This window comes from Echinops telfairi, unplaced genomic scaffold, assembly GCF_000313985.2.
Source record: "Echinops telfairi isolate 266 unplaced genomic scaffold, ASM31398v2 ScPeMD7_7469;HRSCAF=8507_1, whole genome shotgun sequence".
NCBI classification, from domain to species: domain Eukaryota; kingdom Metazoa; phylum Chordata; class Mammalia; order Afrosoricida; family Tenrecidae; genus Echinops; species Echinops telfairi.
In genome coordinates this window covers 4,661,676-4,679,188 of record NW_022111373.1, presented here as the reverse complement: position 1 = coordinate 4,679,188, position 17,513 = coordinate 4,661,676, and the positions used below count along the sequence as shown (strand labels likewise).

At 50.6% G+C, this 17,513-nt stretch overlaps 1 protein-coding gene across 4 annotated transcripts in view; it reads right to left on the bottom strand.

Moving 5' to 3' along the window:
• The window catches only part of LOC101659557 (core histone macro-H2A.1), a 63,989-nt gene extending 47,278 nt beyond the window's left edge, over window positions 1-16,711 (bottom strand). For all 4 annotated transcript variants that reach the window (XM_004696622.2, XM_004696624.2, XM_004696623.2 and 1 more), the window contains exon 1: window positions 16,507-16,711. In XM_004696622.2, coding sequence (XP_004696679.1) covers window positions 16,507-16,678 — 172 coding nt within the window. In that variant the 5' untranslated portion in view covers window positions 16,679-16,711. The remainder of the gene's footprint in view (window positions 1-16,506) is intronic.
• Window positions 16,712-17,513: the final 802 nt, after the last annotated feature.

Below are 17,513 nucleotides of genomic sequence, written 5' to 3'. Positions count from 1 at the left end.
AGCATATCTACCCAGGCTCTCCCCTGCCCTCTTCAGCCATCAAAGAGGACACCTCAGCACAGGACACCCTTGCAGGCCGTTGAAGAACCCAAGTCTCTCTGGCCACTAGATGGAAGACAGAAGGGGGAGGAAAGAGGGACGGTGGGAGCCAGGGTCAGGGCTTTAGGCTGAGCTGAGCAGCCTGCAAACTCCGGTGTCAGCCAATCCCAGAGGGTGGGAGGCGATGGGGAGAGACAGAGATAAGACCCAAACCCTTCCCTTTGTCTTCTTGCTGGGCCCTCATTTATAGCTCTACCGGTGGCTTGTTGCTTTCTTTCGTGGTGTTTTCTTCTGGGCTGAATAGCCACAGAAACTAAGGCAGCAGAGAGAAGCTAAAGGCTGAGAGAGTATTTTTACCAGCTGGTACTATATTAAAGGGAAGACACCAGGAGAGAGGCTGTTTGCAGAATCTCCTTTATCCTCTCGGAAACTGTCCTTGGTGGTCATCCACAGAGGGCTCTCAGGATGCCCCTCAGCCCTGCGGGATGCTTCTGCCTGCAATCAAGCAGGGTGCCGAGCTTCCTCTCTCTGCAAAGTGGAGCTGAAACCCCTCAGGGGCTGCTGTGGCAGAAGAGACCAGCACCAACTTGAAACACTTCTCACTCTGCCCGTGTGTGAGCACGACCGTGAAAGTCGCACTGAACAACGCAACTGGAGCCGAATGGCTGCGTCTGAATTGAGGTGCTGGAGGAGAACACTCAAGAGTACCACGGCCTGCTAAAAGAACAAGTGTGTCTTGACATAAGTACGGCCAGGATGCTCCCTAGAAGCAAGGATGGCAAAACTGTGTCTTACATATTTTGGACATGTTGTCAGGGGAGAGCAGTCCCTGGAGAAGGACGCCGTGCTTGGTAAAGCAGAGGGCCAGTGGGCCATCTCAGAACAAGAGGAGGGACTCCTGTGATCATCAAGAACAAAGAGCCGTTCTTACCATTGCTTCTGTAAGTCCCTGATTTGGATTTGTGGACACCGTGGTCATTGCCAGTGATTTCATTTGTTTGTAAAAACCGTATTTGTGGCTCTCGAATAATTTTTAAATTGTTGTGGAGTGGCAGGATTGGCTCTTCCATCTCGAAAGTTTGCCGGCCGGGCCCTGCCTCGGGTTTCAGGCCATTCTGTTGCTAGCAATAGCATTTTAGTCGATGGTATAGGATTACTGAGCAGAGAATTTCACGTGTATGAGGAGTCTGTCTCTGTCTGATGTTTCTCCTAACAGCAGTGGAATTGTATGATACATTAATTATAACTCAGAAGAAAAAGCAGCACCATGGAGCACATGAGAAATCCTGGCCTGAAGTGGTCGAAGCAGCAGAGGCACCGGAGCGCCGGCACCAGAACGATGAGACAGAGCGGAGGAGCCACACTGAGCCCATGGGGCTGAGGAGTGGTGGGCTTCCTGGCTTCCTGGACCAGACAGAGGCCAAGCCACGTTGGCTGATGACCAGACATGACTGACATGCCTGCCAATATGGCTGAGAGGAGGCGCTGCAGGCACACACGCAAAAAACTTTAATATTTTGTAATCTTTTAGCTTTCCTAGTAAACCCCATAAAGCATGAAAAGAAAACAAAGCAGAGGGGCAGCAAAAAAGAGGCAGACCCTCAACAAGCTGGGCTGAAACAGTGGCTACAATTGTTTCATTGTTGTGCACAGGGTCACTGTACATAGGAGCCCGCTCCATGTACAGTGCCCACCTAATAACAACAGTGGACCCACTAGTCTCTTCCTCCGGCTCATGACACCCTGCGTGACCCTCTAAGTAAGACTCATTACTATCTCCAGAAATCTATTAGCCTCTTGTTAGTTGTTATCCGTTCTGGCTCTGGGTGACCATACTGTGTACGACAGAATCCAAACACATCCCAGTCCTGCGCTAACCTCACCACCACTGACTGAGCCCGATGCTGCCACTGAGTCAATCCGTCTCCTTGAGGACACACTCTTCTGCTGAGCCTCTACGATAGCAAGCACGCTGTCCTTCTCCAGGAACTGATCTTTCCTGATAACCTGTCCAAAGTACATGCATGAAATCTCATCACCCACGCACTGTGGCTGTTCGCGCTCCGGCAGTCCGTGTACGTGCATCCCATACTCTGGGTCCTAATTCAAAGGCATCAGCTCATCTTTAGGCTTCCTTACTCAGTATCCACCTCTCCCGTGCATTTTCGGTGACCGGGAATACCCTGGCTTGGGCGGATGCACTTTAGTTGGCTACTTTGCCAACATCTCTGCTGTGAACACTTGGAAGCAGCCTCCTGCAGCAGACTAGGTACAGTAAGTCGATGTGATTTCTTGAAGGCTGCTTGTGTGGGCACTGATTGTAGAGCCAAGGAAAATGGAATCCGTGACAACTTCAATCTCTTTTCTGTTTATCGTGGACCACTTGCTTACTTGTCCAGTTGTGAGGATGTTGGTTTCCCTTTATGTTGAGATTTAACCCGTAACTGAAAACTCTGGGGCTTTTTATCTTCATTAGCAAGTGCTTCAAGTCCTGTCCGCTTTCAGAAAGCAAGGTTGTGCCATATGCATATCTCAGGTTGATAATGAGTCTTCTTCCAACCTCACTCTACTCTCCATGTAGTATACACATTCTCGGATAATCTGCTCAACATAAACATGGACTAAGTGTGGTGAAAGGATACAAGCCTGACACACACCCTCCTGGTGTTAAACCATTCATATCCCTTTTGTTTAAATGACTGCCTCTTTGTCTACGTACAGGTTCAGAATGGAAAGAATCAAGTGTTCTGGAATTCCCATTCTTAACAATGATTTGTTATGACCCACACAGCCAAATGACTCTGCCTAGTTAATAAAACACAGGTAAACATTTTTTCTGATATTTCCTGCTTTTAGTTCAAACACAACATTAGAAATCTGATAGCCTCTTCTGAATCCAACTTGAATTTCTGGCAGTTCCCTATCAATGTACCGCTGCAAACATTTTAAAATTATCTTTAGTAAAAGTTTACAAGCATGAGATGATAATTAATTTTGCTTCATCATTTCTGGACCACTTTTTTGGTGGGGGAGGGGTATAATGGGCACAAATAAGGATCTCTTCCAGTCTGTTGGCCAGGTAGCTATCTTCCAGATTTCTTGGTATGGACAACTGAGCAGCTCCAGCGCTGCATCCATTTGGTGAACAATCTTGACCGGTGTTCCATCGAATCCTGGGTCTGTTTTCCACCAACGCCTTCTATGCAGCGTGGGCTTCTCCCTGGGGTACTATCAGCTCTCGATCACACGCTCCCTCCTGAACCGCCTGAACATCAGTGATTCCTTTTGTTGCAGTTACTGTGTGTCCCTTCCTTTTTCTTTTGATGCTTCTTGAGCCAGTCAGTATTTTGTCCATAGAATCTCAGTGACACAACTGACGACCGTCAGCTCTTGAAGGCTTGAGAAACGTGGTCTTCGCACATTCCACTACAAGGCCTTTGTCTTCTGAAGCCACCCTGGAAGTCTCCCGATGCGTCTTTGACTTCACGATTCAATCGGTTTGCTTTGGCCACGCTACATTCAGCAGCAAGTTTGAATCTCTTCGTGCATCTCTCTGGTCTTTCCCTTCCTGCCTGTCTTTTTTAAAGGCCTTTTCCTTTCTTCAGGTGTGGTGTTCTTGATGTCATCCCACAGCTCATCTGGTTTTCCCTCCTGGGTGCATTACAGTTCATCTGGAATTGGTCTGTGAATGCAGGTGGAATACACTCAAAGTCCTAGCGTGGCACTCTGGCAATTGTTTTCATTTCTTCAGCTTCAACTTGAACTTGCAGGTGAACAACTCATGATCCTTGCCACTGAAGCCCTGGGCCTTATGTAGACTGGATACTGAGCTTCTCCGTTGTCTCTTTCCACAGATGGAGTCGATTTGCTCCCTGCGTTTTCCATCTGGTGAGATCCATGTGTAGGTTTGTGCTAAGTTGTCAAACATGGTATTTCCAACGACTAGGCCTCTGCTCTTGTAAATTCTGTATGCCTCCAGCATCATTTCTACCACCAAAGCCGTATTTTCCAGCTACTAATCCTCCTTCTTTCCAACTATCATGTTCCCATCAAGGCATTCCACTCAATTATCAGGGAATCTTCATTGCATATTTGATCGTCTGATCAATTTTAGATTGCAAAATTGAGAAAATCGTCCATTTCTTCATCTGACCAGTGGTGGCTGTGTCAATTCGAACAATCGTCACATTAACTGGTCTTCCTTGTAGATTTATGAATATGATCCTTCCATTAACAGTCTGTATCTCAGGATAAATCTGAAATGTTCTTTTAGACAACTAATGTGCTGCCTTCCTCTTCGTTTGCCATTCTCGGCATAGCAGACCGCAGGATTGCTGAATCAAAACGGCCCAGACCGGTCCCTTTCAGCACCAATGGTTAGGACATCTATCTGCAAGCACTCAGTTTTGATTTTTACAACTTCCACTGGTCCTAGGTTCATACTTCATATGCTAAATATGCCGATTCTTAATGGCTGTAGCGGTCCCTTCTCATTCTGAACCGTGTTCTATCAGCAACTGAACGTGCTGAAAGCTGTACTCCACCATCATCATCAAGGTCAACTCTACTCTGAGAAGCAGTTCTTGCCCAGTCACATTTCGAGGGCCTTCCAACAAGACAGGCCCGTAACAGATAAAGAGCTACTGCTAATTACAAGGTTTTCATCGGTCAACTCTTCTCAGAAGTAGAATTGCCAGGCCCCTCTTCTTCATCTCAGGCTGGACGCTCTGCTGAAAACTGTCCATTACAGGCGAGCCTGCCGGTATCGGAAATATCAGAGGCATTGTACCCAGCATCAGGGCCACCGCAGGAGGGCAAACCAGTAGATGAATGGTGGAGCTAGGTTCTCATTCTCAGTTCCTGAGTCGAGGTCGATTTCTCTCTCTCTCTCTCTCTCTCTCTCTCTCTCTCTCTCTCTCTCTCTCTCTCGTCACTAGAGAAGAGTCTTCTCAACACTACATGGAGATCATCCTTGTAAACTTCTTGAAATTCTCCAAAAGCCTGTCTCAAGGACAGCAGAAGCCAAAGGCTTCCGGTTACCTCTTCAGCCTCACCTCCACCTCTGCCTCCTCACCCACTCTGCCCCAGCTAAGTCAGCCACACCGGTCACACGCTGGCATTGACCCTTGTTGTTCCACCTTCAGGAACACTTTTCCCAGCATAGCTCGTTTCTTCTTTCCTTCTCTGACCATCGTATGGATTTACTATGCTGACTGCTACCCCGACCTTGGCCCTCCAGGCTTCTCTCCCTGCTTTATTTTCTGCAATTTATTAATCATCAACTGCCATGCTTTGGTGTTTGCTTGTTTATTACCTTAAAGAACAGGTAGGTAGGCCTTTGGTCCCTCCTGTTCAGGGCTGAATACCCACTGCTGGCACTTTGCAGACAACTGACAAGGGGCAGCTGATGTCAACTGTGGTTCTTGGGATGCCTGGCACCCACCTCATCTGGTACTATTGCCTGATCGGGCTTGGCAATGTTCACAGATCTTCATTACTGATGAACAGCTAAGCAAGGGAATAGAGCATTGCAGTGGCCAGCGAGTGGTTAGGGAAGGGAGTGCAGGGACCTTCTCTAAGGTTTCATCTGTCAGACCAAGTATTCAGGATTCATGGCGAACAGTGGTGAGCTACAAAGCTCTATCAGCATCCCAGGGAAGAGCAGTCCAATGGTGAGCCTGGGATCCAGGCAGGCCTGGCACACAGTCCAGAGCGAGACTACAGGCTGGCTGAAGGCAGGAAAGGCAGGGTGTGGCAAGATCACACATCCCTCAGATTCTCCCAACCAGCAATGCTACTCACACTTAACAGGACAGCAACGACTTGCTCTCCGCAGACCAGAGTCCCAGTATCCTCCGGATTCACTGTTTCTGGTGGTCACTTTTAAAATTTACTTTTGAGAAAATCAGAATAATTTTAGAAATTCAGAAATATAAGGAACTAACAACATTGTCAGCCTCTTGACTAGCAGTACAAAAAATCCAGGAGAGAAACACAAATTCCACTGGGCATCCTTTTGCATCATGTGACTTTTATCAAGGGTGTATGTTGCTGGTTAAAGAAAAACCCATGTCTACAAAAGTAAGACAATAAAAGGCCTAGTACGTATGAGAAACAGGTTACAAAAACCACTGGAACAAAAGAGGAAGTCAAGAAATAGCCTTGATTCTATCTGGAAGTGTATATGATAAAGGTGGAGAAAGAGGGGACATTCAACTACTGTGTCGTGATAACTGGGTGAAGCACAACAGGAGCAAAGTTGGTCTCCCTCACATACCATCTATCAGGACGAATTCAAATTCCAAAGAGACCAACGTGAAAATGGAAACAAACACACCCAAGAGTGACCTTGGAGACAGACAGACTTTTCTATCAATGACTCAAAATCCAGCAGAAATAAACTCAAGTATTATGATTATTCAGAAGAATATAAATAACCATAATCTATGTAGAGGAAGTTTGAAAACAAGAATAAAAAATGGTCAAGAAGACTCAGAAGGAACCAAACAAGCACTCTAGTAATGAAAACGACCACTGAGAACAGAAAGTTTAAATCCGATGGCTGAACTAAATAGAACAGACGCAGGTAAACAAACACACACCCGGAAACTGTAAATTCGAGGAGACCAATCAGAATGATCTAGAAAGGAGTCCAGAGAAAAAGAAAATAGTTGAGAGATTAAGAGAGTAAACCGACCACTTAATCTACCACTGAGTTGATGGATTCAAACTCATTAGAAACCTCACCGTGGGGAGCAGAATTCCTATGAGATTCAGAGACTGTAACTTTTGATTGGAGTAAAAAGCCTCATCTTTCTCCCCCAGAGCAGGTGGTTTCAAACTGCTTACCTTGCAGGTTAGCAGCACAACACACGCATTGCAGTCCAAGCATATGTTTAATTGCAACTCAAGTAGAAACTAGAATGGCGGCACCAGGAGAAAGAGCTGAGAACTTTATGGGTACAGTAACGACGTACTCGAAACACAGAATCTGAGAAAGTGACCATCAAAACGACCCCTCAGACACAAACGCCTAAAAAATGGACTTTAATCCGAAGCAAAGTGATCCCGGATGGCAAGTGAGACAAAAGAAGACAATAAAGACATTTGCGCTGGGCCACCCTTCTCCCCTGACCCAGAAACAGGCTTTGCAGTGCTGTTGCCGTCTCTTTTCCAGCCGCCCTCGCAAGAGCAAAGCCCTCAGCAGGGCCTTGTCTACCCATCTACAAGTCCTAAAGCCAGAAGTCAGAGTTGTCGATTGCCCTTCAAAGGAAAACTGAAGCAGCAGTGCGACTCCCTGCCTCCAAAGAGGTTTCGTTTGTAGGCAACACCATGAAGTTTTAAGAAAGCAAGGCCTTCCCCTTTGATCTAAGGCTGGTAGTCCAGCCCCAGCAGTGGGAGATCCGGGGAAGTAGGGCCATTGGTCTCGAACTTACACTCTTCTGGGCCTTCATATAGGCCAGCGGTTCTCAACCCGGGGATCGAATGACCCTTTCACAGGGGTTGCCAGATTCATAACAGTAGCAAAATGAGAGTGATGAAGAAGCAACGCAAATAATTTCATGGTTGGGGGGTCACCACAACATGAGGAGCTGTATGAAAGGGTCGCGGCATGAGGAAGGTTGAGAACCACGGATGCAGGGGATAAACACGTATGGTTTCAAGGCTCTAACCTTGAGCTTTGACCACCTGGTGCCCATGAACTAGCCGGTCATGTGGCCCACATGGTCAAGGCACTCTTAGATCCAAGAGATACAGAACTGTCTCTACTTCAAGGGCCGCTTGACTGCTGATCCACCACGGAACCCGCCATTCTCCTTGGGAGACTGAGAGAATGGACAGCGTGGCATCCCAGGGGGGGCACCTCTAGGTACGTCACAATCGCTCATGTAAGAGCACTCACGGTGACAACTTCAATGACGATCACCAACTGCAGAGGTTAATGGCAATAAATAATTTGACTCCAATCTGACTCCCTGTTCACCTGCACATATGAATTCAAACCAGGCATCCATGGCTAGCTGCAGCCTCTGGGCAGTGGGATTGTGAGTAAATTTGTCATTAAATTTTCAAACACAAATTAACTCATATAACCAGAAGAGCTAACGTGCATTTACTGTGGTTTGCACATGCTGGGAACCCAGCGCACCATCTTTTCCACTTTAGTCTCCAACTGTGTGCTAGGGGCAGCCCCCTCCCCTTAGAATTACTGCCCTGCCCTGTCTGCATTTTATTATTTTACTTAGGGGAGATGAGACAGGTAGCTGAGGGCTTTGCTGTACAGAGTAGGCACTATGAGATGCTGAGTCCCAGGGCAGCACAAATGCCCGAGGACATTCTAGCAAGGGTGAGCTGGGCCCTGGTCTGACACATTCTGTCTAAAATCGGGGCCTTCCTGCCTGCAGACAAGAGATGTAGGAATTCAGTGGATCTTGAAGCTTTAAAGAGCTGAGCCTGGCTGTTTCCTTCTCTCTGCTCTATACCGAGTCGTGCAAGTTTGGGATACATTTGGTGTTCTGGATAGGAACATCGTAAAGAGTGCTGGTAAAATTACCTACTTACTTTCAAGGTAAGTGACAGCATCAACTGCAGGCTCTGCCTACCCAGGCCAGACTCTGGTGACGATGTGGCTGAAGTGGTGTCTGTGTAACAGAATCGCACGTCATTACTCGGATGCAGGCTCCTACTTCTCGCAGATGAGATGGCCAGGGATGGATAGGCCCAGGCACTAACACACATGGGATACGTAACATCTGACCCAAGACACAGACCCAAAGTCAAAGCAGCTGGAGTGTGGGATGAAGGCGTTCCTTTTAGTGGCCACGAAGAGGCACAAGCTGTGTTCACACTTGCCTTTTCTCCAGGGGGGTTTACTGCTGCATGTGGTCAGGCCCCAGGACTGGGCCTCCTCCAGTGTGAGAGATCGCTTCTTCCCCACACCAGGAGCTGCCCTGAAACGTCACAGCCCAGTGTAGCAGGCACCCCTGGACGGGTGCACCTGCCATCAGCGGCTGCGGAGTGCCTGCTTGAAGGAGTGAGTTTCTGCTCACTGCTCCGGGCGGGGAGGGGAGACCGAGATGGTAAGCCTGGGCAAGGGGGAGCTGTGACAGTGGGAATAAAGAAGGGCAATTAAGACGTGCAAATCTAGGCGTCTTCATTGTTTCTAGATGAGACCCTACCAAGGCAGGGGGAAAGCCATCTCTATTACAGCCACAGCCTTAGCATCTCTCTGAGAGCTAGGAACACAAGACTAGGACACTGGAGTTTTAAACAGGCCAGAGCCCAGATCTCCCTCCGAGCCAAGACGCTCTTTCGAGTGGCGGGTCACCTTGGGAGGCTCTATGCTTATGACAATGATGTCCACCTTCAGCTTGATAGCTCCCCTGAGGCAGTGCTTTTCATTCTCCTGAATGTCCAGGAACCCCGGGGGAGCGGGATTTGACTTTCACAAACCTGTAAGTCACGAGGTGGGAAGTTGGGCGACTGAAGCATGTGATCAGATCAGGCCAGGTACCAGGACTTCTGGGTTTAAAAAACAAAGGAATGAAGCTTTTTCTCTCAGGCATCGGGAAAACTGCTCCAGAGGTACTTACTTGCAGTAAGTTCCCTGCACACAGGGATGCCTGCCTTCTCCCTCGGTATCTGGCACAAAGCCAAGAGTGTGGTAGGCCCTGCCAGATGACACAGGAGCGACTCGGGAGCCCCCGCTCATGCAACACTGGGGCACTTTCAAGGGGCCAGGCCTTCTACAGAGGAGGAAGACCAGTCCTCGATGACACGCAAACCCAGCCAGTTCCTTTTCTATGCCCTCCCTCGTACTCTGCTTTCTCATGGGTCGAACCCCAACCCTGTCCAGTGAAAGCGTTTTATGCTGAGGTGGGGAACCACTTTGTAGCCCCTCTCCTTCTCTGAGGGAGTCACGGCCACCGTGAGGCTTGGACAAAGCCTGCAGGACAGAGCATTGTCTTAGGTACTCACAGGTTCCCAGACCTACAAGCAGTTGCTTCATCAAGGAACGCGTCCAAATTATTCAGATATCATCTCAGAGAGGGCGTGTGAACCTAGTCGTTTCCAAGGCCTCTTTAATGTCGCCAGACATGTAGGCTCTGCTGACACGGCTTGCTGGGGCAGAGCGAGGGCGCCTCAGGTCTACTTTGAAGACAATCAGACCCCAACTACTCTTGCCTTTGCCCTCCCTAACCGTCCACACACTTCCCACACTCCCCCAAAGAGGAGACTTGGTTTGCCCTACCCCTTTGGGTCCCGGCATGTCCCTAACAGGGTTGGAAATCCCACTGGGGCAAAAGCCATGTCACAGGCTCCTTACTCCACAGCTCCTGCCCACACCCAGCGCTGAACTGCACTGTGCCAGGTATAGGGGAGAGGTTCCAGAGAAGTCCTGAGAGCATGCCAGACACCGGCTGGCATTCAGGAAACAGGGCCCCAGTGCTGTGGGGGCAAAGATGAAGCCTCTGACTACCTCCTCCGCCTCCCCACAATCACACTTAGTTTGTATCTACCACTTAATGGGTTCTTACTCTGAGCACCTGCTGCCCACGGCAGGAGACCGGAGGAAGGTCCAGACAGTCCTGAGCAGACGGGCAGACAGCAATGCATTCCTCGGGAAGAGGCTCCACAGCCAGACACACAGAAGTTTGGGGAAGGAGCGGTCTGGTTGCCAGACCCAAGCTAGTTCCAGATGTCGCCTTTCCCTTTTAAGTTTGGCTGCTGATTGGGCTCTGCACCCAAGAGGAGAAACAGATGCCAGCTTCAAGTTTCAGAGCAAGACGCGAGGCTACCACCTCCTCCCCACATCCACGCCAGCCTTGGGCAGACCATCGGGAGACGCACTTGCATGAACCCTGAGCCCTGCAAGCATGCCCTTCGTTCCTCACCTACATCTGGGAGTGGGCAGCTGGCCTCTGGTGGCCCCTGGCCTCGGGGTTGCTGTCAGCCCAGACTCTCCTGTTAGTTGGTCCTCAGCATGGCCTGACCTGGGTCCAGGGCGGAACATGCTCAGCTCCTGGCTAGCCTGGGTGAGAACATGAACAGGGCAACCGTGACCCTGAACACCAGGCAACAGAAGTGCTTGCTAACAGAACAGCTTAAGGTGTTGGGGTGGAGGGCTGGAAGCAGGGGGGTGGCGAGGGGGAGCTTAAAGTGAACTAGATGACACAGATCTGAAGCTGCAGGCCCCTGATGAGGTCCAGTGGGTTGTGACCATTTGAAAAGACAGCACAGATGAGTGGGCAGTGACATCTCCCATCGCCAGACCCAAGGTTAGTGGGTAGCCCACAGTCCCTCCTCCAGTCACACAGGCTTGCTGGGGAAGCACATCCTCTCTGCACGTCACCGTGACAATAAGCCAGGCACAGCACACGTCCTCAACACGCATGCTCTCATTACTGTCTGTGCAAAAGGGACAGAGGCTGCAGTACCCACTGTGCAGACAATGGCTGCAGCACGGAGAGGTGGGTAACAGTAGCAGTTACAAGAACCAGCAGGCCGGTTTCTTGGAAGCAGATAGGAAGGGGTTTGGGAAGGGAGTCACTGTGCTTAGGGGACCCCAGTGGCGTCACCAGGGCTGGTGTCACCCTCACGGACCACCCGTACCAGAACATACAGAATCCTTGGTAATGTTTAGTAATCAAATTTGCTCTCGGGCGCTTAGGTCGCGTAGCTATAAACTGCTGAAACACACTATTTCTTAGATCCTATGAGTACTACCAACACATTGGTCTGTAACATTTTTCCAGTTGAATTGCAACGTTATTAACGACTGAGTGGAAGCCTTTTTAAGTTTCATTTCTTCTTTTCCTTAAATATTAACTTCGGCCTCAAAAAACTGATGGATGCAGGTCCACCAGTACTTATCGCCACAAGAGTAGAGTGGAAACTCCAGGAATTCTGGCAAAACCAGCGACTACACAGTCACCGCCAGCACCACTGACGGCAGCACGTGTGGATGGCGCGTGCAGGTGAAGCCACTTGACCAAGGGCTCAGCGAGCAGGGACAGGTTTAAGAAGTCTGTCAGCACAGAGTTTAGATGGGCATAATCCACGTACACGAGCCAAGCACGTGCAGACTGGAAACAGCACGCCGTTTGTGATGTGTGTGTTCACCACCGCGGAAAGGCAGGGTGGGGTGGGGGAGAAAAGGTGGCAGGGCTGATACAGAGGCCCAGACCGCCTCCAACCTCCTCTCCCTGAGCACGGCACCCTGAGGTGCCGTGGGACCCTGAGGAACCAAGGAGGTATCAACTCCCCCATTCAGAACCAATTAGTCCCAGGGCACCCCGAGCACCTGGACTCCCCGTGGCTTCCCCTGGGGCCTCTTGCAGGCAGAAGGTGAACAGGCACCAGTGTGGGCTGAGCAGAGAGAGGAAAAATCCTTCACTGGGCCCTCCCCGGGACAAGGACGCAAAGGGGACAGCTCTGTGTAACTGGCCATCAGGCCCCTGGAGGTGAAGGCCCTAAGCTTGACCGGCACCACCTGGAACGGCCACCTTTTAAAAAGCAGCATTAAAAAGGGCAGCTGGACGTGCAGCGTGTGTCCAAGAAGCGGACAGGAGGAGCAGACCCTGCAGAGTGAGACGCAGGGCGTGCACGCACACGCACACGGACCGCAGCCTTGTCCACACTGGGAGGCTAGACAAGTCCAGGGCTCTCACAGGCAGTCAGTCAACCAGGGGGAAATGAGACCAAAGAGGAAGGCCAAGTTTCAGAGCACTTTCTCACCTGTCACTTCATCCACACAACACCACCACTACCACCCTGGGCTCGTGGGCTTGACCACGTGGCTTCAACATGTCTCCCATAGTTTGCACAACTGCTAAGTGGGGAGAGCGGATAGCCAGGGCTTCTCACTCCTGTGTGCTTTCTGGTCTGACACGGAGACTGCACATGGGGTCTATCTAGTCCACGCATTCCAGGGCTCAGCGGCCCGCCACCGGGGCAGTGGATGCCACCCCACTGGGCCTCATCCTCAAGCAACATGGCCCAGGCATCCCAGGACCCAAGGCCGGGCTGGGGAATGACTATCCAACAGAGTCTGGAGCATCGCTGTAGGGTGGGTGTCATTTATGTGCTCAGATTCTGTGTGAGAAAAGTCCCACTTGCGAGCTGTTCCCCTGAGTGGCGGAGATGCGAGTTTAATGGCCTGGGATTCAATGGAAGGATGATGGGCCCTACCACTCCAGTGAACCCGGAAAGGGCATCTAGATGGTAGACATGACACTGAAATTGACCTCAGGCTAAAGACTGTGTCCCAAGAGCCCTGGGGACAGGGGTGTCATGGTGTTCTGGCATGAGGAAGCACGGGTAAGCTGGGTTTGCACAGCACAGCGGCTTCCTCACTGGGCACAAAGCACGCCCCCTGGCACTCACAGCGGCCTGAGTGGGTAGAGATGTTTTCGGTAGAACGCAAAGCCTCTCTAAGGTGGGGCCGTTGGTCTTGCCATACTGGGACTCCTAGGAGAGCGAGACGTTCCCCGGCTCTGCTGCTGCCTGACTTGGAAGAGGCTCTCTGGCTGGGCTGGCTGGGTCTCCTCTTGCTGGCTGCAAGAATCTAGAGCGATCCCTCTGGTCATCCACAGACTTCCCCTGACGGGCATCGAGCAGTATGTGGTACAAACAGCAAATAAAGCTGGACAGCAGTGTCTGGGCCCCTTCTCCATCTCTTAGGGGCTGCATGTGACCCAGGCAAGTCCTTTCATGCTTTGAGGCCTGGCTCCCTCAGTTCTAACAACGGGACTGGACTCTCTGCCCAAATGCTACCCAGCATGCCTGTTAAGGAGTCACAGATCAGTTCTCGGAGAAAAGGACTCCCTGCACAGTAGCCGATTCCAGGACCAAAACCCCAAACCTGCATGGAGTCGATGCCGACTCACAGAGATCCTCTAGGATGGAGTACAACTGCCCCCCGGGTTTCCAAGACCATACCTCCTTACCGGAGCAGAAAGCCCCGTCTTGTTCCTGAGAAGTGGCTGGTGATTTAGAACTGCTGACCTTGTGGTTAGCAGCTGCGGCGGCCAAACGCCTTGATTCCAAGACAGTGGCAGGAGAGTCTGAGCTGAGACTGGGACAATTCCTGTGCCGGTGCAAACAGGAGCACAGGGACAGATGGGGCTGTCCCAGGGGCCCAACCTGGACACGCAGGAATGTCCAGTCAGCTCAAGGAACAGGGGCGGGGCAGGCTACGCCAGGGGAGAAAACAGCCCACGAACCCACACTGACACTAAGGAGCAGCGGAGGAGGAAGGGCGACGGGAAAGCTGCTCCTGAAAGAAGAATGCCAGCTGATACACAACCCAGAGGAAGGGCAGAAACGGGAAGGGCCCTCGTTCACCGCCACCGCCACCACGGCAGTCACAGACGGGGGTCAGAATCCCCCTCGGAGGCTGCTGAGGTCTGGAGCGTGTCACATCGGCAGCCACTGCCTTCCCCAAACAGCCACACTGAAGACCACCGGCATGTTAAGGCGGCCGACAGGCAGCACGGGCCTCTTAGCAGGGTGCACTGGCAAGGGCTGCGTACCCCTCCGGCAGCGGTCACCCTGAAGTCCACTGTGCACAAGACAAAGCCAGGCTGAAGAAAAATTCTGCACAGTCTGGCCACTTCAAAACCACCAATGTCACGACAGAATTTTTTTTAAATTTAAGTAGTTAGTCTAGATTAAATAAGACTAAACAAACCATGTAGCCAAATACGGATTCCAAGGAGATTATAAAAAGTTCATGGGGAAATGGCACAGATACATATGTAATTATATTTACATATATCGATAGGGAAATAGATCTATGTGCATATATTTATAGGTTTAGTATTAAGGTAGCAGACGGACATTGTGCCTCAACGCAAGTACTCCCTCAACACAAGCACACTTTGTTCTAATAACCCAGCATTCTGTGATGCTCACCTTCCCGACAGGATCACTGATGACAAAGTGGGTGCATAAGCAAATGTAGTGAAGAAAGCTGATGGTGCCCAGCTATCAATATATATAGTGTCTGGGGTCTTAAAGGCTTGAAGATAAACAAGCAGCCATCTAGCAGAGAAGCAACAAAGCCCACACGGAAGAAGCACACCAGTCTGTGTGATCACAAGGTGTCGAAGGGATCAGGTATCAAGCATCAAAGAACAAAATATCATATCATTGTGAATGAGAGGGAGTGCAGATTGGGGTCCCAAAGCCCAACTGTATGCAACTGGACATCGCCTTACAGAAGGGTCACAGGGAGGAGACAAGCCAGTTAGGGTGCAATATAGCACCAATGAAACATACAACTTTCCTCTAGTTCTTTAATACTTCCTCCTTGCCACCATCATGATCTCAATTCTACCTTACAAATTCGGCTAGACCAGAGGATGTACACCAGTACAGATAGGAACTGGAAACACAGGGAATCCAGGAGAGATGAACCCCTCAGGACCAGTGGTGAGAGTGGTGATACCAGGAGGGTGGAGGGAAGGTGGGGTAGAAAGGGGGAATAGATTACATGGATCTACATATAACCTCCTCCCTGGGGGATGAACAACGGAAAAGTGGGTGAAGGGAGACAGTGGTCGGTGTAAGACATGAGGAGGGATTATAAATTTATAATTATCAATGGATCATGACGGAGGGAGGGAAATGAGGAGCCGATATCAAGGGCTCACGTAGAAAAAAATGCTTTGAGAATGATGATGGCAACTTATGTGTTTGACACAATGGAAGTATGTACAGATTGTGATTTTTAAAAAAGTTAAAATGAAATAAATAAAAGCTAATGGAACTTTTCCATGAGTTTCTTGAAGCCCGCGGGAATGGTTCAGGAATGAGCCCTAGGTCAGGAAACGAGACAGCATTGTGAGCGTGTTGTGCAACAAGCGGGAAGACTTCAAGATGCCACTGAGTCAATTCAAACATATGGTGACCCCAAGAGTGCCGCGACTAGCTCTGTGGGAGCAGACACCCCTTTTCCAGAGGAGCGGTCGGGGGGTCAACAGTCAGCCGCGGGGTTAGCAGATGACCCTTACCAGGCAGCGCCTCCAGGGCTCCACACCGAACATGTAAACCAAAAACTCTGTAACGCTGGTAAAACACATGGCAGGGAGGGGGAGATAACACAAACAGGGCAAAAACTATCAAGAACTGGTTGGTCAATCTAAGCCAGGGGTTCTCAACCTGTGGGTCAAGACCCCTTTAACAGTAGCAAAACTAGAGTTATGAAGTAGCACCTGAAATAATTTTATGGCTGGGGCAGGGGGGGTGTCACCACCACATGAGGAACTGTATCAAAGGGTCGCGGCATCAGAAAGGTTGAGAACCACTGCTCTAAATGAACACGGTTGGTGTCGTCTCTTAATTTCTCTGCAGGTCTGTTTCAAAGTAAAAGAAACAAACAAAAAGGTCCTGTCAGCCCTTGAAGTGCTCCCAGACCTGCCATGATTGGAGGTGGCGATGTCTACCGTGCCCGGGCCAACTCACCTGTCAGGTACTCCAGGACGGCGGCCATGTAGACGGGCGCCCCCACGCCAATCCTGTACTTGGGGTGGCCTTTCTTAATGTACCGCAGCATCCGCCCCACGGGGAAGATGACTCCCGCCTTGGCCGACCGCGAGGTCTTGGTGGCCTTCTTCTTCCCACCCCGGCTCGACATGGCGGTTGCCCTGGCAGTGGATCAGCGGGGACTCTGTGAAGGCGAGAGAGACATGTGTCAGGATCACAGGGGACAGTGCTGGGGCCCCTCTTCCCCACACGATCCGCCTTGCAGCCCCGGAGCCGTCTGAGGATGGGCCTTCTCGGGAGGACTCTGGCCTCTGGAAGGAGAAGAGCCCCGCTTTCCACAGTCGATCCCAATCACGTCGGCCGCTTCCACTTAAGGGTCTTGCTGACAACGCCTGCCTTTAAAGTGCTTTGTCTCAATGCCACACAATGGGAAAGTAGGATTTCTTGGCCATGGCCCATACACTTGTTTAATAATTGCATTTTCATACACTTGAGCCTGGAGTGAATAAATCTGCCAAAGCCTTCATGAAAGAAGGAAAGAAGGGAGGGGGGGGAGGGGGGAGCTGTGTCACCAGCCCTGAGAATGAAGGTGTAATGCCAGATACTCAGGTTCCTTGGCAAAACAATGCCCCCAGCTGACGACCCTTGATAAGTGAGAGGTGCAAGCAGCTTAGTCCGGGCACAGCCGAGGTGAATCAGAGGCCCTATACGGGAAGGGGAAGGGGTTGGGCCTTTTCCTTCTGTGGATCCTTCTCCCAATCCCCATCCCCAAAGCCACAGGGTCTGGCCGATGCTGGTCCCCTCCTCTACCCCCACTGGGACTAGATCAAGGTCATGACCATCGTGGTCCTGGTCCAGAAACTGCTGTGGCTCCCCATGATCACTAAAGTAAAATCCGTCCCCGGTGGCCTACCATGCAATGTCCTGGAACCTAGGCCTGGCACAGCGTTCAAGTGCCACCTTGTGCCACCTCTGGTCTCACTTTG